This window comes from Lepisosteus oculatus, chromosome 13 (assembly GCF_040954835.1).
Source record: "Lepisosteus oculatus isolate fLepOcu1 chromosome 13, fLepOcu1.hap2, whole genome shotgun sequence".
In the NCBI taxonomy this organism is placed as follows: domain Eukaryota; kingdom Metazoa; phylum Chordata; class Actinopteri; order Semionotiformes; family Lepisosteidae; genus Lepisosteus; species Lepisosteus oculatus.
In genome coordinates, this window is record NC_090708.1 from 11,742,542 (window position 1) to 11,764,511 (window position 21,970).

General features: G+C 37.8%; 2 protein-coding genes across 4 annotated transcripts; one reads left to right on the plus strand and one right to left on the minus strand.

Annotated features, from left to right (window-relative positions):
* Positions 1-301: 301 nt before the first annotated feature.
* On the minus strand, positions 302-5,241 carry mul2 (mitochondrial E3 ubiquitin protein ligase 2). Of its 2 annotated transcripts, none has more exons than XM_015361056.2 (5): positions 4,803-5,241; positions 3,789-3,933; positions 3,281-3,368; positions 2,914-3,034; positions 302-2,544 (listed from the first exon to the last, which is right to left on the minus strand). In XM_015361056.2, the coding sequence occupies exons 2-5, from the start codon at positions 3,903-3,905 to the stop codon at positions 1,821-1,823; spliced, it is 1,050 nt and encodes a 349-aa protein (XP_015216542.1). In that variant the 5' UTR covers positions 3,906-3,933; positions 4,803-5,241; the 3' UTR covers positions 302-1,820. The 2 variants fall into 2 exon arrangements, with proteins under 2 accessions (XP_015216542.1, XP_006637727.1); XM_006637664.3 differs by having other exon boundaries at positions 4,831-5,240.
* A 155-nt stretch (positions 5,242-5,396) lies between these two features.
* On the plus strand, positions 5,397-21,794 carry pask (PAS domain containing serine/threonine kinase). 2 transcript variants are annotated; one of them, XM_069197581.1, is made up of 20 exons: positions 5,397-5,601; positions 6,134-6,382; positions 7,107-7,339; positions 7,885-8,055; positions 8,592-8,729; positions 9,392-9,526; positions 10,468-10,765; positions 11,409-11,587; positions 12,002-12,161; positions 12,605-12,709; positions 13,146-13,317; positions 14,342-15,393; positions 15,693-15,883; positions 16,605-16,772; positions 17,257-17,382; positions 17,773-17,907; positions 18,197-18,396; positions 19,121-19,254; positions 19,587-19,730; positions 20,229-21,794. In XM_069197581.1, exons 2-20 carry the CDS (start codon positions 6,175-6,177, stop codon positions 20,453-20,455), a joined length of 4,176 nt encoding a protein of 1,391 aa, XP_069053682.1. In that variant the 5' UTR covers positions 5,397-5,601; positions 6,134-6,174; the 3' UTR covers positions 20,456-21,794. The 2 variants fall into 2 exon arrangements, with proteins under 2 accessions (XP_069053682.1, XP_015216547.2); XM_015361061.2 differs by having other exon boundaries at positions 15,693-15,874.
* The last annotated feature ends 176 nt before the right edge of the window (positions 21,795-21,970 follow it).

Here is a 21,970-nt window from a genome sequence, read left to right on the forward strand (position 1 = left end):
TATGTAGACTTTGCTGAACTGCAAAGTACAAATAAACGCTTATTTTGGAAACCATTTGTTTTCTATATTGTTTCTGACCATTCTGAAATTCCTCTAAATGCTGTCCCCCATATTTGTATGCTTTTATATTGCATTCAGTATAGTTTTGCTTGGAGTGCACACATCAGTTACTGTCTTTGTATATTAACTTTTCTTTAAACATTTTCTTCTTGAAACATCTTCTTCTTTAAACATTTTCTTCTGTTATATACAGTAGTAATGTCTCCCAGCCACAAACACTCTCTCAAAATGAAAAGGCAGATTAAGACTGGGGATTTTCTTTTAATTCCTCTATTTCCATTTTCAATCATGTTGACCAACAACATGGTCTATTACCATAACAGTACAGTAAATTTTATCACAAGTCAGTCTTTCATTGTCTTATTTTAATCGTGTTCATTATTGAAAATGCAGGTGCAAAAAAACATTTGCAAATGCATTAGATTCATTGTGCATCCTCACCTTCTGCATGAAGCACAGTAGTCTCTCTCATTCTGTCATTCAGTGCTATCACATCCTACTCATACAGCTCACTGCTTTCATGCAACTTCACATTTCAAGATCTTCATCTAACTGTAAATTAGATACTGCCAAAAGAATTCACTTATTTCTGGAGCACAACCCTCAAATGTATGCAGAACACAGACACCATCAGTGACAACACCAAATCTTACACATGCTTGGTCAGCATTTGGAGGACACTAGTGCAATGTAATTCCTCATCATATCCAGCAATGCTTAGTTAACTGAGTAGTGCCACTGTGCTTTTCTGGCTGTAGTAAATGGATGGCACAGCTTGCCTGTAGGAGTTATTCTAGAGTGCTGCAACCAGATCACTCCCCTGGGACGTTTTAAATTGAAGACCTCATTAAGTTGAAGATTTTTGAAAAATGAAAGAGAAAGCACTTTTAACACAGTGCTGATAGTACTGGCAAGCATACCCGCTACTGTGCTTCTTTAAAGTCTCAATCGAGAACATTTTTAAAATAATCATAAATTCTGATTATTTTCAAAATAATACTGTGATTATACTAAAACCGAGCAGTTTAAAGCACCTGAAATGATCACAGCAGTTCAGGGTTGTTATATAAAGTAAAACCCAGCATCTTTGTGAATACCAGTTTAGCCTCAATACCCCCTATCAATAATCTTAATCATTGTGCACTCCCAATGGCAAATGATTGTACTCAAGCAGATGTTTGAATGTCTGATGCCAGATTTTGTAATATTTTGTAAAGCATATTTTGCTACCACCAGAAAATATTTAAATAAGTAGTAATATGGTTCACCTCCTTAGTCTCACTAGTCCATATGAATGAGAATGAGTCTGATAACATACTATGGGGGATTCCTGTTGCTTTGAACAAACAGTTAAGGATGTAGATGGGCCTCTCTGATGAAATGACTTGCTGGCATTCCAGAAAAAAAAATCAGATCTTTATTCTCTATGATTTGTTCATACTGTGCACACCAGGAAATGATGTTCTGCAATTACCCATTCATAACTGTCATTATCTTCCATCTCTTTACTGTTTCCTCAACTTCCATTTTTACAACAATTGCACAAAGTACCTACTGTATTTGAGCCACAGCAGCTTGTTGTACAACTTCTATAAATAAGAATTATATAGTCCGTAACATATTTTTTTTCAAGAGGAATAATTTATTATGTCTTTTTGTTTTGTTACCCATACTTCCAGAAATACGGCTGCAGAATTAAGAACGGAAACAACAAGGTCAAGATTTAAGGCATCTCGAGATACTGATGCTCTCGCCTTGTCTCATGCCTGGTAGAGGGGCACCACCCTTACGATGGGCTGCCTGCAGATGGGGCAGGTGGGCACAGGCAGGGACTGGAAGCAGCTAAAGCAGCAGCAGACGTGGCCACACTCCAGCAGGACGCAGCTGCGGGGGTTGGACAGGCAGATGACACAGGCGTTCTCCAGGGACTCTGCATCTTCCAGCTCTCCCTGGGGGGCAGTCCGGCTGGGGCCCATCCTCTCAAACTGCCTGCGCAGCTCCTCCCGGGCCCACTTCTCTCGCAGGTGTCTGTAGTATCTCCTGGCCACCCACAGGAGCACTGCCACCCCTGCCAGGGCGCAGATGGACGCCAGGACCTGCCAAATGGTGGCTCGCCCTTCTTCTTCCACCAGCATGGTATGAAAGTCAGAGGTGGTGAGGAAGTATTCGGAGCCGTCAGCCGGAGGCCTCAGTTTAAGAACTCTGTCTGAGTCCAGAATCAGCTCCCCCACCCCTGTCAGGGTGGCACCCACCTTGAGCATCTCTTCCGTCTCCAGCTGGCCCTTGGGCTTCTCTCCGCTCAGGTACTGGCCAATGATGTCTGTGAAGCCATAGCTGGCTTGGTGAAACTTCTCGTGCACAATCTCCATCTCCAGCCCTGATGCTTCCAAAGGACACAGCACCCGCACTGCTGCGTTCCCAGAGCCCACGAGATTAAAGGGCACCATGTTGATCCTTTGATGTAAAATCCTCTCGCTGTCCGTCCTAGACGACAGTGACAGAGGACAGGTTAGGTGTGTTTTACGTTTGAATTATTGTCGAAATAAAACAATGAAAAAGGCATGGATAGATACTATTCAAATCTATGAACTGAAAGCCTTTACCTAGGTCATTTCTGAAAAACTCTCCAGACAATGTCTGAATACAATTCTAAAAGAACATCCACATACAAATATGCCAAAGCCACTGGATATTCTTCTAAGTCACACTGTTTAACTTACTTACAGTGGGGTCATTTGTGTACCATAAGTCCTACATACTGTTAGAGATCTTACAAAAAACATTTAACTTGTACCCGAGGTTTTCATCCTGTATCTCTAAAACCAAAAGTCATGTGGAGGTACAACTACCTACCAGGCACGTGCCAGGCTGTTCCACACCAGCTTGTGCTCCTTCAGGACAAGTCTCTGCACCACTCCTAGGCTGCCCTCCTGGAACTGACTCCTGAGGGTTTCTCCAGCAGGCTGCACTGTCCCTGAAGGGAATGTGAAGAACAAAATACTGAATTTGTTAAATGGAGGCTTAGTTTTGTGCCATCTGAACTATTGCGGCAGCTGTGAGAGGTGTGACTTATTTCCTGATGTAAAATTGAAATATTAGTGAACTAATCCATCGTATCACCTCCCCCAGCAGAAGCCTGAATTATCAAAAACATCCCGTCTTTAGGTCTGTGATTTAATGCATTTTACTGAAAGATTTAAAATCAAAAGCTGCAGCTTACCCTCAATAACAACATACTGGAGACATTTTCCAGGTGCTGCGTTTAAAATGTCGGCCAATTGTTCATCCAGACGCATCTGTGGAGCCTCCTAGAAAGCAAAGGCAAAAAGAAAGAAGGAACGGTTTAAAACAGAGAAGGAAAAACACAGTTTTTTCTATAGCTGCTCCTCAGTAATCAAAACCATTTTAATATTGAGAGATATCTGTTAAAATGATTATGTAAATGAAATACAGATATTCCAGCTACCTTTTTTAATCCAAATTACATTCAGTCCTCCAGATAGGTACTGTAATTCACTACTCTGCCTCTACAGATCTATTCAGACGAAGACTAGTTTTTGTTTAATATGTATTTTTAAATGCTAAACTCTGAGCGCTACATCAGCTTCACTGAACACCAGTCACACATTTCATCCAATTCTAGTTTAACTGTAATGGCTTCAATATGAGGGATCCTTATGAGACCCTTGTTATGCTGCATCTCCTTATCTATAAAACAAAGAGAGAACCTTCAGTGTGTCCACGGTTTTCTTCTTCTTCCGGTAGATATAGTAGAACAGCCCTGAGAATGCAACACTGGTTCCCAGACACACAAGATCCAGTGTCCTCAAGGGAATTCCTTCCATCTTCCAGTGATCAAATCTCTTTTACCCCCTGAAGATGGTACAGAAGAATAAGAAATATGAGAAACACAATAAAAAGGGAAGCTGTTGAAGTTGCCACACTTACTTTGCTATTGTTCCAAGACTCTTATTCATCTGCTTTCAAACGGATCATCTAAATTGAAAGTTTTCACTGACCCAGATGCTATTATTCTATATATTGAATCGGCTTGTTTGGGTTTTGCCTTTTCGTCATCTGTACATTTTGTCCAGGCTCCTGCTAAATAATATAATTGCTTTGTATTTAATGGATGTTGCATTAAGGTCTGTTGTTTTCATTTACTTTACTCCTTTTAAAGTGAAAGTATGAGCTCTCAACAAGATATTTTTTCTTTCAAACAAAATGTTTGAGGCAATGACAATGTCGAGCACAATGGACACATGCTATAAATGCACATGGTAATCGTACTTTATGTGATTAAAAATCATAACACAAAACTTTGTTTTTAACTGTTGTTACTAAATCTCGCCCACAAACAATACTTTCTACCTCTTCATGCTTTTGAAACTTTGGTTAAAAAAGTAGTAATCGCTTTAATTTCTATGAATTAACCCCAAGACTACTCTAAAAATAATCAAACTTTCTTTTTAAATATGGGGCCAATCAACGACTGATAACCTCCGTTCCAGATCGTCGTTCAGCCATAAATTCAATCAATAGTAAAAATGTTCGTATTCAATAACTAATATTCACTGATAGCACACACCAGTCTCATAGAGAGGACATAGGTATTAAAAATACGCACTTCTCAAAGTCTAACTAATACTAACAGCAAAAGACGTAAAACTGGATGAAGTGACTAAACCAAAAATGATTGTGCAACGTTATCACTAATTATTTCGATGAACTCTTAAACTAACCTTTAACCTTTAAATAAAATCCTCAAACCTTCATAATATGCTGAGCTCCTTAGTTCCTGATAACTCCATGTTTGATGTAATCACATGATAGATGTTAGCTGAAGTGTCCCTAGTCATGTGACCAAGAAATATGTGCTGCGATAAATTAAAACAGATTTAACCATGATCATAAATTACAGGAAAGCTAAATAAAATCCGAATCGGAAAATATCCAAGTTAAGCTTTCTGTTTTTCTACACAATGTAGATTTTCTATGTCAAGAAAGTAGCAATGATTTTCAAAACATCGATCTTATGTTATCCTATTGCGGCAAGGACTCTACAACTAATGAAATATTTCCTCTGGCATTTGAACCCACTCCACGGCGTGCCACCCAAATTGACAATGGAACCCAGGTGGCGAACTCCTTCTAAATTTCTTTGGTGCAGTTTTGTTTATAATACCCTTAATCTACCACGCCCGTCTCCAAGGAAACGGGTGCGCCATGTTGAAACACATCTATGTCCCGCCTACTGCGAAGCCGTATTTGTTAATACTCCCGTCTGTTACAAAAACATAGCCATGTGATTGGTGTGTTTATGTCATCGTTTTGTGCTCAAATGGTCCCGCGCGGGCTGAGACAGAACGCGGTTAGAAATATTGCTTTTCTTGTCAGAGAAGGAAAATAAAAGGATTTTAGTGAATGTTGTGTGTGGTGCCTGGCACGTTTAAGAAAGGTGTTTTCAATCTGATGTTTAATTTAGTGTTAACCTGGAGTGCTAGTAGACCATTCGGAGAAGTGAATCTTGGCGTAAATCAAGTGAGTATTTGAAATTTAGTATCGTTCAACACAATGGAAATAAATACAACCTACCGTGATAATTTACTGTTCATTTCAGTGAATCCATGTAAGTGCCTGTGATAGTCCTACTGTAGAGAGTACGAAAAAAGTCCGTGGCTAAATTAGACGTAGTCTATGAAAGACATAATATATTTGATCTTGTTTATTGTCTGTGGTACTGCTACCTCCACTTAATTAATGTTAATAAACTGTTAAAGTACAATAAATATTCTGTGGACATATTCCAAAGGACAGGCAAAAGACGGACCCACACGGCTATGTTCTGACGTTTGAATCCTTGCTCTTTTTGTAGCAATGCTCAATAACAATGTACAGTAGCCAGTTATAGACATATATATTATAACATCATGCAAAATACTTAGAATGTTTCAAAGCGGGAGAATAACGCATAACAACAAATTATTACGGTGAATTTCAAGTACACGAGAACAGGAAAATGTAGATTTCTTTAAGATGGAGTATAACTCAAAAAACACTATTTTTGTTTTAGCGCAGGGCTGGTGGTACACTGGAGTCTCTGGCCTGTAGAGAATGGTGTCCCTGCAAGCTCTGAGCTGTTCTGAGCAGCTGGGCTCACCTCTCAGGTGGACCTCCTTCTGCGGAGTCACCTCTGAGAATGCGGTTCCTCTCCCACTTGACGAATCCCTCGACCTCAACAAGTCCTACCCATGTGCCAGGAAGGCAGGCCGCCACAGGCGCTGGCCACCTCAACTCTTCATGACGAGTAGATCTATCACAGGTCAGAGAGCTTGCAAATCTCTTGGAACATAGCCCAAGAGAAGGATTTGTTATGTTGCAGAAGTAGACTGATTTAAACTTGAGGTCAAATCTTTAGGTGAGAGATTGTGCAACCTATAGCATTTCATGCATGTGCAAAAATACGTATTTGAGAGCAGTTCAGCTTAAAGCCTTATAAGGTTACAGGACTGCAAACTTCAAACTATTTTACATTTCATGTGGAGAGTAAACTAAATTGCTTTATAAAAAAAACACATTATGTCCATATGTTTGCATACATAATGTTTTTCAGATAATTTTCTGTGCTTATGGAAGCAGCCAGCCTGTATGATATAAGGCTTTATAACATACTTTCATGTTTTTTTAGGTCAGTGTTGTTCTTATGTTGATATTTAGGGTATTCTAGCTGAAAGCACAGGTGGTTATGCAACTCAGCCATTGTTCCTTTAGTTTCAAACTTCTGTGTTTAGATTGTGATTTTGAGTTTTTCATAGAATACTGTTCAAATACAGTACAGACTGTGCACTCACTGATGTAACTGCTTTTGCTGAGAAATATAAACAAAAACAGGTTTCGTAAGCCAAATTTGAAACATGATTAACACACTGTAAATAACATTCACATTGTCTTTTGATTGAAAATGAGTAGTAAATTCTTTCTGTTGTCTTTGTTTTCATGTGTCCTTACCAATGGGTTTGAAACCTTTCTTCTATCTTGAATACCAGGAGAAGGTCTGAACTCTTTCTGCTTCAACTCAGTAGCTGCGCGGAACATTCAGCTGTCTGACCTGTCCTGTTCCAGAACAGCTTCTGGTTCTCTGTCCCAGTCTGAGTTCAGCAATATACCCAGTTGTTCTCTGTTCAAGCATCTGGCCCGGGAAGGACTCAGCCACTCAGCGCTGCCTACATTTCACAACCCCAATAAGGCCATTCTCACTGTTGATATGACAACCGCAGAGGTACACTGGTGTCTTCTCTGGCCATTATTTGAATGCTTACACTGTTTAATAGCAATGAATCACACTAATGATGCACCTTAATTTATCGGTTACTTTTAAGTTTTGCTGGACAAGAATCTATATGTAATTTCTTGGAGAAGCACAGGTTACGTTTCATACAAACTATCCAGTCATATGACTTTATCATGACACTATATGTAGATCTGTGAAAGTATTTCCAGTTTGAGTTTGAAAAGGGAAGAAAAATTAGAAAAAAGAATGAGAAACATCGTTTTTTGCAAAGTATGAACTAAGTAATAATGTGGCAGGCTTGTTCTGAGGTGAAAAAGTGTCCATTATCTCCTAAATGTTAAAATTGAGACCACTTGGATGGGAATAACTCCTTAATATTCTGCATGTTGATTCAGCTACATGCTGATCTGTTACAGAACTTCTTAATCATTGCTGATTTTTGAAAGGTTTCTTCTGAAATGTATTGCAGAGATCTTTCTGATACAAACTGTACCTGAATGTGTTTCTAATTTTTTCCATTTTGTTTTCTAAAGATACTCATTGCCAATGATGTGGCTTGTAAATTGTTTGACTACAGCAGCAAGGATCTGATTGGATTAAAGCTATCCTGTCTCTTAAAGAAGACCAGTCAAACTCTTGAAGAAGCTTTGGGGGAGGAGCATCTGGAGACTAATGGAAATCTGGTCATGGTCTCAGGAAAAGTGGTAGTGTATTCCCCAGTATACAGTATACTGTTTTATATGTTGGTTGTTAATATTTTTATTTTAATTTCTAAAGCCTTTAACTGTAGGATTTCGTTCTAATTTGCTGAGTATTCCATTAATATTGTGCGTGATTTCTAGGTATTGTTAATATAAACATAATAAAATAATTGAAAGAAATGTTCTCAAATGTTTTCAAATTTAAGGTGAACTAAAATCCAGAGGTGATATGCTAGACGACCATGTAAAATTTAACTTATAATTAGTTCTAATGGCACACATATAAGAATTATAGATAAAAGACTTGAGTGTCTGAAATATTCACGCCCTTTTCTCTGTATAAAAGTATCTTTAAGATATGAATCAATGTCTTTAGATTTAAGCATCACTTTTCCTGCAGGCAGAAATGCAAGGTGCTGATATCTTGTTTTTAGCAATTGGAAGAAAATAAAGTTTATAAACTATAATTTTATTCTTAAGAGTTTGTAGTTTGTAGATTACAGCAGTGTTTAATGTTCCGAAGAATCCATATTTTACAGGTTGATATAGTGAGCAGGTCTGGCAGTGAGATCCCCGTATCTGTATGGGCCCACAGACTGACCCATGAGGGCAACCGCTGTCTGGTGGTGATGGAACCAGTGCAGAGAATATCTGCTCATGTGTCCTTCACACAAGATGTAAGTAAGCAAAAAAACAACAAACCCGATTAGTTGTAAATATTTAAACTATTTTGGAGATATGTGTTTTAATATAAAAAAACATGTTTTGCAAGATAACTGTGTTGTAATCTAATGTGTAGAAGAAAGAAGCAATTTGAACGTACCTGTTTAAAGGTGCTACCCTACTTGATACCTTCATATCAATTCACTAACGTTTTTTTAATTTCTTTGAACTATTGCACATTCACAATTTAGATTCTGTCCTAATCATTTACTCTTTTTTCACTATGAAACTTATTCCATTGGATTTATGTGTAACCAGCATTTGGTTAGACTACATATTGTACTGTATCTCAATAGCATCATTGAGTAGATAATGGTAGAAGTAATAAAGGCACTTTTCATAAAAGGGTATGTGGCACAAAATCTGATAAATCTTTTTGCTGAACCTTTTTCCTTGGAAGCCTTCAGAAAATGAGTAGCAGAGATCCTTTCATCGATTAGCTACTAGCAAACAAATTAACATGGTCAAATGCATATTTCATTTGTAACATTTTAATAGCTATTTAGAAACAGCTGTGTTATAAATGTTGCTGCACCAAGTCTCTGTCAAACATTAATTAAACTAATTGGAATATAAAACCATTTAATATTCTGGAATATATGTTGTGTTATTTCAGGGATGGATCCAGTCCTGTGATTCTGTGTTTTCCAATCTCTATGGTTATGCACATCCGGAGGAGGTGATAGGGTTGTCCATTACATACCTTATTCCATCACTCGGTATCCCACTTCACTACAAGCAGATACCCAAGGTCAGTGTCTCCACCATTAAATGTTACCGCAGAGGAAGAGACATCGGCTTGTGTAGATTTAGGCCATAACCAGTAAAAATTAGCTGCTGCATTGGCTGTCTTGTAGTCTGTACTAAATTGATTATTTGTCTGACTCAATAACTTATACTGTCCTATTTGTCTATTCTTTCTGGTATCCCATGAATGTATTTTTAAAAATAGTTCCCATTTCTCCAACTTTAGAACCACCAATGATCATTTACTTGAACTTACTGCAACACAAGCACAGTGGTTTCCATTATTCGAGTTTTATTCAGGTACCATAAAGTTATAAGATTTGCTATAGCCCACTAGCAATATCATTGTAGGTGTTTTACCATACTGGTGTCTATAACTTAATTACATTTTTGTCAGAGTTAATTATATGTATGCTACATTTTTACCAGCATTCCACCTGCATAGAATTTAAAATATTTTAATATTAATCATATTCAGAATGACCGCATCTGTATTGTCACTTTCTTCTCAAAGAACAGAAAGACGACAAAGAACTGTAATTAATGGATTAGATTAAAGTACTTTTGTGTAATGTTCAGGTTTCAAGAGAGATAAACCAATTGAACAAATAACCAGCTTGCTATCAGTACCAAGTTAAGACATAATGCTACAGTCATAAAATCATTCTAACTTGGTAGGAAAGATAAAACACAGAAACATTTCATACTTTTTCTGATATATCTTAACCCTAAATACTGTATAACAGCAATGTAAAATTGAACACTTGTATTCTTTCATGATAATTGTTTTTTGCTACCTTCCTTTCCTGTACAGTATCTGCATTTGCTAGATAACACATGTACTTTAATTGCCTGAAATTCTCCTGCATTTGCATTTCTATAGATAAATGCATGCAGCTTTACCCTGAAACACATCCTGCTCTCTTCTGTTGCATTCCCTTACAGATTTTACAAATCCAGAGGCTAACGGGAATGTCTAGGGATGGTACCACTTTTCCACTCAGTTTAAAACTTCAGAGTGTTCCAGACTGTGGGGAACCAATTGAGGTTACAGAGCAGTCAAGCAATGCATACTCCTGTGGAAGTCCAGAGTTTAAATCAGTACCTTCTGAAACAGAGGCTCAGATTCTTCAGTGTACCAACAGCTGGTCCTCTCCTGAAGCAGAGGACCCTAAGGATTGTGTGGCATTCAGCAAAGTCTTGAAGAAGCACTCCTTTCCCCTTCTTAAGGTGCAGTGTTGTGGTATGTAATTTGAAGTTTGGATTTGGACTCACACGTTTACTGTACCAATGCTGCTGTTGTAAATAGCCTCTGTATTTTGTACCAATGCCGCTGTTGTAAATAGCCTCTGTATTTTGTGTGCTGATCCAGAATAGAAATACATTTTTAATAAATTCACTTTAATTTTGTTACTTACAGTACACATTTGGAAACCTGTTTTCTTTTTTTGATTACTTCTCAAAAAACCCAAATATTAGGTTTAGAATTAGAGAAAATCAGTGCGAACAATGAACTGGAAAAGAAATATAATCATTAAATATCAGCTTCAATTCCAAGTCATCAGGCCTTTATTTTAGATAAATGTGAATTTGTGAGATACCAAGAAGCATTTAAATATTTGAGAACTGATTTGCATTCCTGTCATAGAGCTTAACCATGAAACATAATGATGCATAACAGGAAAATAATCATATAAACATAAAGAATATTAAATAGATGTATGAAATAATTATTATGTGAAAGGATCAAAGCCCTTCAGTCTACTTTGTTGGTATTAAGGCATTTATTTTTAGTCATTAAACACCCCTTATGCAGCATTTATTTATTGACATTCTGTTCAGGTATTAAGTAATTGTTTTTCTTTTTTTCATATCGCACCCTTCAGCAAACAAAGACAGTGGTCAGACTTTACCAGGCTCAGGACCAGTGTACACTGCAAATGTGTGGGTTTTCCCGGCTGTCAGTGGACTGTTAATTCTGCACTCTGATGGATCAATCCACAGTGTCAATGACAACTTTGCTTTGGTGCTTTTTGGATATAGGAAGACGGAACTAGTGGGAAAGGTAGAAACCTTTGAAATATTGAAACATTCGCTTTAGAAAATGGTTTTTGCAATTTGCAAATCACGTTTTTTAGAAAATATCTGATCCAAATGAATAATCAGAAACTGAATTATGTAATTCAGTCATGTATCTGTTGAAACTTTATTGCAGCTTTCTGTAGTTCATTTTTATAAACTTTTCTGCATGTTTATATTTTGTATAAATCCTGGTATACAAACATACGAATAATTAACACCATGTGTCTTACTTATAAAAACCTGATAGGTCCCAATAAAATCTGATATCAAGCCACTCTACATTGATTCCTTGAAATATTTAAGCGTTAAAGTCATTTCAAAGCATAGGTGAGAAACATGAATAAATAAAACAAATCACTGTGAATGCAGGGCATAAACTGATTTTTTTTTCCTCCAGAGTATCACTTTTCTGATGCCTGGTTTTTATGAGAGCCTACATGCTGTGGAAGATGGTAATGTTGCCCTCAAAGATGAGTCAGCAGATCAGATAGATGTGAACAGAAGAGCAAAGGAGGGAGAGAAACCCCATTACCTCTCTCTTTCCAACAGCATAACAGGTACCAAATACAGCTGAAATAAAATCAATCCCTGGGACTGATTTCCATTTGCAGATTGGTTTCTGAACTAAAAATTCAGTGAAAAGTTAGATCTATGATGTACCAATCAAATAGCATGATGACGGGAGAGGACAATCTTAACAAAGAACTTTAAGGTTTTGGTCGAACCAAAGAAAATGGTTACATGTTTTATTTGCCATCTTGCTTTTAAGAAAATTGTAATAAAGCATTTAAATGTGAAAAGTTAAATTAATACTGTACATTGCAGAAAATAAGACAAGATAACAAAGCCAGTCTGGTCTCAGTTGAAGTCAGTCAGATGTATGTGTCTGGTGTGTTGAAAAGCATGTAGAGTGTTTTATGAACTGTCCCAGTACCTGTGTTGTCCTGTGTCAGTAGCTGCTCTCTCTGTTCATACCATATATCTTTAACCTGACATTTAGATCCTTGTAAAGCTGCTGGTAGGACTAACCCCCTCAGTGGAAGCTGTCCTATTGTTCTTTCCAATTTTCCTATTTCATTAGAGGACAGGCCCATGAAAACAAAAGGTGAGTCCCTCTGTGTCTGAAGGTAGTATTGATTTGCTTCACTGAGCTGTGCTGTGAAAAATGGTGCGTTTGTAAAAACTATTACTGCCTCAATGTTTTGTTTTTGAGACATAAGAGAGGTGACAGAGGTGACCATTGTTTTGAAATTGAAATGCCAGGCTTTTTATGATTCTATTGAGGAGAAATCAAGAATGTTTGGAAGTGGTTAGAGAGTAAATATGATTATTTGCTAAATATAAAATCTGAAAGAAGTTTATCATAGAGTTCCTCTCCTTCTCGGTTTCATATTTCTTATAATAATTTAACTGTGTTTAGAAAACATTGCATTTCCCAGTGATCTGAATTATTCAGGTGTACCAATTTCTTTCTTTAATAAGCCATACCCAGAACATATTGATGATAGGAGTCCATGCTCAGTGCTTTCTGTGTTTTGAAGGTCCCAGCCCACTGCTGGCAGGCGACATGGCATTGGTTCAGCAGGAGAAGCAAGAGACAGCAGCTGGAAGGACAGCAGAGATCTTTACTGGGACCAGTGCCAGACTGGAGAATGAGGGAAGTGCCCCGTCAACACTGTCTTCCCCTGAAGTGACCTCAACACCCTTCACTGGGTAGGTGGCTTACATTACAAGGTATTGGACACTTTCCTTTAGTATAGAGTGCCGATTGTTCCAGGAATCCCAGTATGTTGAGTACTGCAAAATTGTCTTTTTTGTTTTTTAATGGAAATACCAAATTTGGATTGAGAATAACAACAGGGCATCTTTGAAACGTCTTAATCTATGTTAGTGAGCGCATTAAAAACTCTGTAATTCTGAATTGTATCTAAACTACCTAACATAAGAGAACTTGTACTGCTCATTGCAATGATTTGAATAACTACATTTATAAAAATCTTTCCATCCCAAAGTACACCAAACTGCTATTTATATAAGACGGTGCACATTTCATCCGTCACCAAAGTGTAGCATCTACCTGATGTGGGTGATGTACATTAGCTATAATGCACCAGCAACCTGGGTACATAGCAAATCAGGTGAAAAAGTGAAAATTGATTCATTCAGTAATTTTTTTAATTCAAAGCCCAGAGTGGAATTTAGCCAAATTGCTGGGTTTAACATCCCCAGTTTATTGTACAGGATCTTTAATGACCTAGTCAGTCAGGACCTCCTATAGCACAATGTCCATGGTCACTGTAGTGGGACATTGTTTAAGAAGTAATGTTCCAGAATAAATGTGTCGCCACCTGATTCACCAACACCACTTGCAGCAACAACCTAGTTTTTCATCCCAGCTGTGTTTAGCTTCTAAGATCTGATAGGATCAAGCTATAAGGTGATGACACAGCTGTAAGTACACAGACTAGTGCAGCACAAACATTTTTTTTTTAACTGTGGTGTTACTGTCCAACCAGACCTGTGTCTTCTGCAGTGAGAGACCAAAACCTGATTTTCATTTAGTAATAACACTTGAAGAGAACCAGGGATATTCTTCTTTTGAATAATTGGTGAAGAAGAATAAACATTATTACAAAACATAATCATTTCAAAACATTCCCAGACTTGTTGATATTAATTTGCAGTGAAGATTTCACTGCCTTGATTTCTGACAGGTTTTGAAATCCTGTATTTACAGGCAGGATAACACTGCTGAGTTGGTGGACCAAGCTGCCCAGTTTGTCCCTAGGAGCACTGAATGCAATGATGGCGGCATCACCAGTGTACTCCTGAAAACCCCATCCTTAGTGGAGTTCTCCCAGGAGTCCCATACAAGCTGTCCTCTCCTTTCAGCCACTGATAATTTCAAGTCATCCTTGAACTCAGGAGACCTTCAGACCAAAAATGTCATGTTGGTACCTGGTAAACGAGATGTCCCTCAGGATTCGGCACCTCTGAAATCAGCTGAAATCTCATCTGTCTCAGGTATAGATCAAGGTGATTTCAAGGCTACTCTGTGCCATGTTCAGCTCCATGGGTCACCAGAGACTCCCACACAAGATGAGCAGAGGCATAGCAAGACATGCGGTGCATTACCCAATACAAACCAGGAATATCCCTTGAACTACAGGGTGTCTAAAACTGCAGAGAACTCCAGCTTTGAAGTTATCTCCATGGGAAGCAGATCCTCCTCTGGCTTCTGTGAGACGTGGGCTGGGAATTCTGGCCCAGACCGCACGCAAGACACAGGTACAAATTTTGGACCTTGTCTTCCTTTCCAGTCTGGCAGCTACAGCCTAGACCTGGAGTTCAATGGAAATTTGATCACTAGAGGCTTGCAAGATCTTGACTTGAGTAGCAGCCTTGAGATCCCAGCAACTGATTTGTCCCAGACCTCCTGTGCCACTTCTGAGCTCCTCAGGACACCATCTCCCTATGTGGTAGAGTCCGATCCAGAGATGGAAGAGTCTGGCCAAAGTGGGATAATCATGGATAATCCCTTAGAAGGAGAGCAGAGGCAGTGGGGTCTTTGCTCGGACGTACCTTGTGGCAGTCCTCTCTTCAGCTCAGGAGAGATAGAGGATGGAATCATGTTAAAAGTAAAGCATCTGCAGGAGTCTCACATGACAGATCCCTCTACTTCAACCCCTAAGAAAAGACTAAAGGAGGAGGTGCCATCAGTAGCTTCAGATGAAATCCTGGAGGGTTACTTTGAGGGAAACTGCTATCACAGAGATGGCTCCAGACTTAGTAAGTAAAACAAATTCTAGACTGTTTACTATTCTGTTTCCTAAGATACTAGCTCTCTTATCTCTATTCTAATTTCCTTCAGAGAAAATCTGATTGTTTTCAAATTAGTGGGAAGGTCTCATTAAACATATCATAAAGACGATGAAGACAACAATTCCAATTTACTATATTTAAAGATAGGTTGGATTTATTACTGTAAGTCATTCTGACATGGTTCTGTTCTATTTGTTTACAAAGATGAGAGATTAAAGAAAGCAATTGGAATAGCTAGAAGTGCGTTTTCTGTCTGTTCAATCCAGGTGTGCAGTTTGAAATCTGTCGTGTGGAGCTACCTGATGGACAGCTGCTTTTTTTTGTCTGGATGATGAGGAACCATGATCGTGCCCAACAGGAAGCGCTAAAGAGGCTTAAACTCTTGCTGTCTAGTCGGGACAGCAGCTCCACCTCCCTGCATGAAGCCTCTGCTATCAGCCTGGGGGAAGTTAGTGATGTAACTGAAACCTTTGCAACAGTCTTCAAAAAACAGATCCCTCTTTAATATAACATCCATATAATTTTATATAAAAGTAGATCCCCACCAACTAAACTGGTCTTCATTATTCCTACCTATGAGTGGGATTAATGGAGAACATTAGAAGAGGATTGACACCTGCAAAGCAAGCATTGTTATCGCACACATTGAAAACTCTAGAATACATTTCAAAACCAAAATTACTGGTAATACCAATTAATTATTCCTATACTGGAATAAACCTAGATGCAAAAAAATAATTCTGTGAGCAGCACCTTATTAAATATAATCTGACAAAGTTAACAACCTCAAATCCATGTAAAATAGAATAGTTTGACAGTAAATGTTAAGCAAGCAGAAACGATTAAAGTACTGTTGGAACAGAAAGAGAAAACCAGATAATCAGATGTACAACTGCGCAGCCTGAATGAATAAAAAAGAAATGAAATGAAATTGATCTGCTCACCCAGATCACAAAAACAAAATATAGTTACTTCCTAACAGATCACCACATCTCCAATCACCTTTACACCCTGCAGATCCTTGTAAAAATGTGTACCAAACAAATAGAGACAAATATTTGCATGTTTTATTGACTAAAGCAATATTTGACTCAGTCTGTTACAGGCCATTTTTGTACATATTCACCCAAAGCAGAGTAGATTGGTTCAGGTAATTATGCTGCTGGTCTATATTGCAGGTGATTCAAGAGACAGCAAAAGGTGAAGGGCTGTGGAGTTCTCAGGACTTGGAGGAGTCACGGGCTTGTGAAGGGCAATTTGAAGAGGAGTACCAACCCCTCAGTGCTGTGGGCAAAGGAGCGTATGGCTTTGTGTGGAGAGCACGACGACATGCCGATAACAAGGAGGTGAATGAAATGACCAGAGCCACAGAGTTCTGGACGGGCTCTGTTCTATTTTTGGTTCAACATATTCATTTTCGTGACATCTGTACAGATCTGAAAAGGGAATCCTAAAAGAACATTTCATGTAGACCGCCTTACTCCGTTTGAATTTTTTTTGTATGTTGCATATTCTAAATGATACTCTATTCTTATTTTTCTGTCTGCTCTGACTTATTTCAGCATGTCTTTTAAAACAATTTGACAGTTGTGTGAGAGGAAACAGGATGTGACTATTTCTTTATTGCTTTCAATATGACAATCCATGATGTCATGCTTATTTGCTCACTAGCAATAGGGAATTTTAAAGTGTTTTTCATTAGCCTTTATTGTTAGAATATTTGATTACATAAATTGTGGTTAATCATGTATCCTATTTCATCCAGGTAGCTGAAATATTGATTGAATTTGTTTTTATTTTCTTTTTCATATTATTTCCTACTTTCCCCAGGTGGTGGTCAAATTTATCAAAAAGAGCAAGATTGTGAGTGACTGCTGGGTGGACGATCCTGATATGGGTAGAGTCAGCCAGGAGGTTGCTATACTAGCCAGGCTTCAGCACCCCAATATCATCAAGGTAAGGAGACAGTGTGGGTGGCTCACGTTAAATTAATGAAATTGGACTGGGGTACTGTTGATACAAACACTGTTGGGCATGTGTTTATTGGGTACCCTAATGGTTGCCACATAATAAATTTGTAATGAAATAATTTATAGTAAAGGTCGTTGCTAGCTTAGAAAGAGCTGACCCAGTAGATTACTTTATTTTCGTTAGCAAAACAGAAATACAGCTGAGAACAGGAGACATTTGTTTACAGTTTTGGATACATTTTGGGAATTACTTGAATTGAAAGGAACCTTCAAGGAACAGATGAGATCTTCAGATCAAGCATGACAGTTTGAAGGGTCCTTCTCAATATCCTTCAGCTACCACTAATATAATTATCATCATGGTTTTCTTTCCTAGGTGGTGGAAGTGTTTGAGAATGAGAGTTTCTTCCAGATGGTGATGGAGAAGCATGGAGATGGGCTGGACCTTTTTGAGTTTATAGAAAGACAGCCCCATCTGGATGAGCCACTGGGCAGTTACATCTTCAGACAGGTGAGAGTCTACAATACTTACAGTAAATGCCTGCTTTTGAGGGTAGAAGAAGACTTTTTCTTACCTTTTCCAAAAAGGTAAGGTAACAAAGGATCAAAAACCGAAGGATAGACACAAGGCATTTCATACTCCTGTGTCATCTTCAGTGTCCTTCAGAATGTGTGTTTCTTCCTCTTCCAGGAGATGAAGTTGGAATGAAATGCAATTGCATATAAAATATTAAACAATTGATAATTCAACAAGTTTGTTTTTTTGTCCATTAAAAACATCCTACATGTATGTGTTTTAGTTGGTGGCAGCTGTGAAATACCTGCGCGAAAGAGGCATCCTACACAGAGACATCAAAGATGAGAACATCATCATCAACACAGACTTTCATATCAAGCTGATAGACTTTGGTTCAGCTGCATTTCTGAAGCCAGGGAAGCTCTTTTACACTTTCTGTGGAACCCTGGAGTACTGCTCACCTGAGGTTCTCTTGGGGAACCCGTATGTACAGTATCTTTCACTCATGGTTTTCATAATCAATAATTACAAATTACATGGTAATTTAATGCAATAGTAGAAAGATGTCTAGATATGCTTGTCTGTGTTTACCCCTTTCCCAGATGTTTTGAACAGTGGTCATTTGCCACTTTGCATAGATTTCAGTTTAAAGTTAAGTTGTTGTTCATAATAATTTAAAGATGAATTTCAGAATGAGTCTTGAATGATTCTGATGTGCAATTTTATCCATTATAAGGGAAAAATAGATTTGTAAATGTTTTGTGACCAACTGTCCTAATCATGCCTCATTACCCCTGTGAGTTGTCCTTTTGACATTGCACAAATGGAGGTTGAAATACAAAATTGAATTACTTTTGTTCTACATCTGCTTTGTTTATTGTTACAGTATTGTTATAGGCATCTTAATATCATATTTAAGAATCAAATACCTGAATAACGTACATATATAAATACTTTTTATTATGTTTTCTGTAGTCAAAAGGTATGCTTTCATCACTGATCCTTGTTAGCATTTTTAACTGGATTCCTAACATTTAACTGTGTGATTATTTTTCCTTTGTGTTTCATAAAGTCCATGTATGGAAAGAGAACAGTTCACTGCCTACATTATCATTAGTGAATATCCGTATCTGTATATGAGTTTAGTGAATCTGGCTGTATTTACTTGTGCATCTTAACACACTTTCCCTTTGGCCTCTTATGGCAGGTATGAGGGACCCGAGCTGGAGATGTGGTCTCTGGGAGTGGCCCTGTACACCTTGCTGTTTGGTGAGAACCCTTTCTGCGAGAGGGAGGAGACTCTGGAGGCTCAGCTTAGACCCCCATATGAGGTGTCTCCAGGTGGGCAGAGTGCATCATTACCCAGGCATTATAGTGAAACTTTATATTTGTCAGCCGTAGATTTGGCAAGAAAGCTGTATATAACTCTGCTAAATCGACGGATTTTAATATTTCAGCTTTAACGAGCTGATGACAATTATTTTTTGTCAAATGAAGTGCACTGATCTTATGAAACAATACATTCTATCCTTATGCTTTAAACTTCGTTTAATTTCCATGGTACAGTAAGTCTTGTGTGTGTTCCCTTTAGTTTTTTGTAAAAAGGAAAGGAATGATTGTGCCTCTCTCCAGTTATGTGTTTTGTTTCCTTCTCCCTCATTTTGTTTCTCTAGAATTGCACACACTGATGGCTGGACTGTTGCACCCAGACCCCAGGCAAAGAATCACCCTGGAAGAGCTGCTGCACTCCTCTTGGATCTGCCAGCCCATTAATCTGGCAGAGTACAGCTGGTCGGAAGTGTGCCCAGATTGCGAAGGTGAGCACAGGAACCACTACAGAGTAGCAACGTGGCCTTTTACTCCCATATTAAAGAAGTTTGTTCTTCTTCTTACAAAACATGTTCAAATAGTATCTTGGGATCTGTCTTAGTTTCTTTTTCTTGATTGCCCTGGTAGAATATTTCAAATCACTCGTAGGTTTGAGCAGCCAAGCCAGCAAGAAAAACTACAATAGACTCGTTTAATTTGACAGGGCTAATGATATAGAAGCATGTTTCAAAACATAAGCATAAACAGATGTGCATGTATGCCAGATAGGGTAGCAGTGTAAAACTAGGGCTGTGTACCCAAATCCACAAATGTGGTTGTAGGTTCAAATCCTAGGTGGGACACAGCTATTGTACCATTGAGCAAAGTGCTTCACTCATGTAGCTTCCATAAACATTCTGCCGATTTGTCAAAAGGCAGGAAATAAAACGGTAGAAGCAAGAAAGATGTTTTTTAACCACTCTTTTTTTACCCACTTGCCATTACAGAGGCTCCACTCTACAATGTCGCTAGTGCTGTAAATGTTCAGGAAGACGGAGGAGAATCACTGATGAACAATGAAGACACTAGCTGCTGGAAGCTCTCAAGTGCCAAAGGGGACAAGACTCCAAGAGATGTTTCACAACTTGCAGAAGAAGAGGGAGATAATGAGGAAGGAGGTTCCTTGGCTGCTCTGGAGACTGAACTTCTTAAGTATTTGATGACAGAGGACTGATTAGTCATTAGAAATAATTAATGCCAAAGGTGTATAGCTCATGGTCTTTGTATAGGCTGTGGGAGATCTAAATGAATAAAATTAAAATGAATAATAGTGCTATGTAATGGGATTGTTTTAAATAACAGGTGCACTTTCCCCAGTGATGTAGTTGTTGGATAAGATAACATGATTCTTTGAAAAGTAAATCTAGATCATTTTAAATGCAGTTGAATAGTTTTGATAGATAAACACAGTTGGATAAATTCAGACTGATGATTGCCTCCATTATAAGCAAATTTAGCATGCAAAGAAGTTCTTGCTTCTGTTAGTTTAGTGATGGGACTATGGGTAGGCTGAAGACACTTGACAGATCCAGATTAAATGCATCTGTTAGTTTATTTTTATTAGGTGTGTTTCATAAGTATTCAGTGAGTTGTTTTTAATGTTATTTGTATTCATCAACTTTGTATTCCAGCTACTTTCTGGCAACACATCTTTTAATATGAAATGTAAAACTGTATGGGTTGAAGCATTTTGGGGACAGTGTTTTAACTTACTGATGAAGTAGAATTATGTAATGCTTATTTTTTTCATTTTGCACATTCTGAAGGTCTGCTTTGAGAAGTCTCCTTTCCGACCTGTTTGGTGGGAAGCTGAATAGAGTAAATTCAACTAATGATAGAAAACCACACAAAGTGCACATACTGGAATATGTAAGATTATGGAAATCACATGATGTAATCTTTAATTTATAAAATCAACAAATGTTAGGTGCTAATTTATTATACAGTGTGCAGTATAATCCTTAATTAATATCCTTCCCTGAGTTTTTATTTTATTTCTTCTTGAGGAGCTAGTCTTTTTTTTCTTACAATGAATTAATAAAAAAAAATATTTAATTATCTTTGTCTTAAGAATTTTGCTATAGTTCTTTTATATTGGATTACTTAAAACACTCATTTCCTTAAAGTTACTTATAAAACCATTCAGAACCAACTTAAAAGTATTCAACTTTTGCAGTTAATTAATTGGATGTACTATGTATCAGAGCTCAGGTTGGAAAACAAATCAGAGGACACTGAGCCCTCAAAGCACTGAGTCTGACTGTACACTTCAGTTCTTGTCTGTGGTCAAACCTTGACTTAATTCACATCTCAAAGAATAAATTGTGTTGAAGACACTGAGCTGGTTTTCACCGTAAAAGAAGGATTATGCACTATATCTTATTTTAAATGTTAAAGCTGCCCTTTTTTCCTAAATAATGAATTGTATTTATAATGTCTCTGGATTTTTATGTGTTATAGATTTTTTAACTGCTTAGATTTTTGAAACTTGACAATAAATTATTAAAGGGGAATGTTGTACGTTGTGATTTTTTTAACAGCATATCTGCAAATATAAGGGCATTATATTAATTTTCTCAAAAATAGCTGCTTTATAAATACGACTGGACCGAAAACTAATATATTAGATGCTACGATCTTATTTTTTAACTGATGTCACGCATATAATGTTCCAAAAGAATTGCAGCGA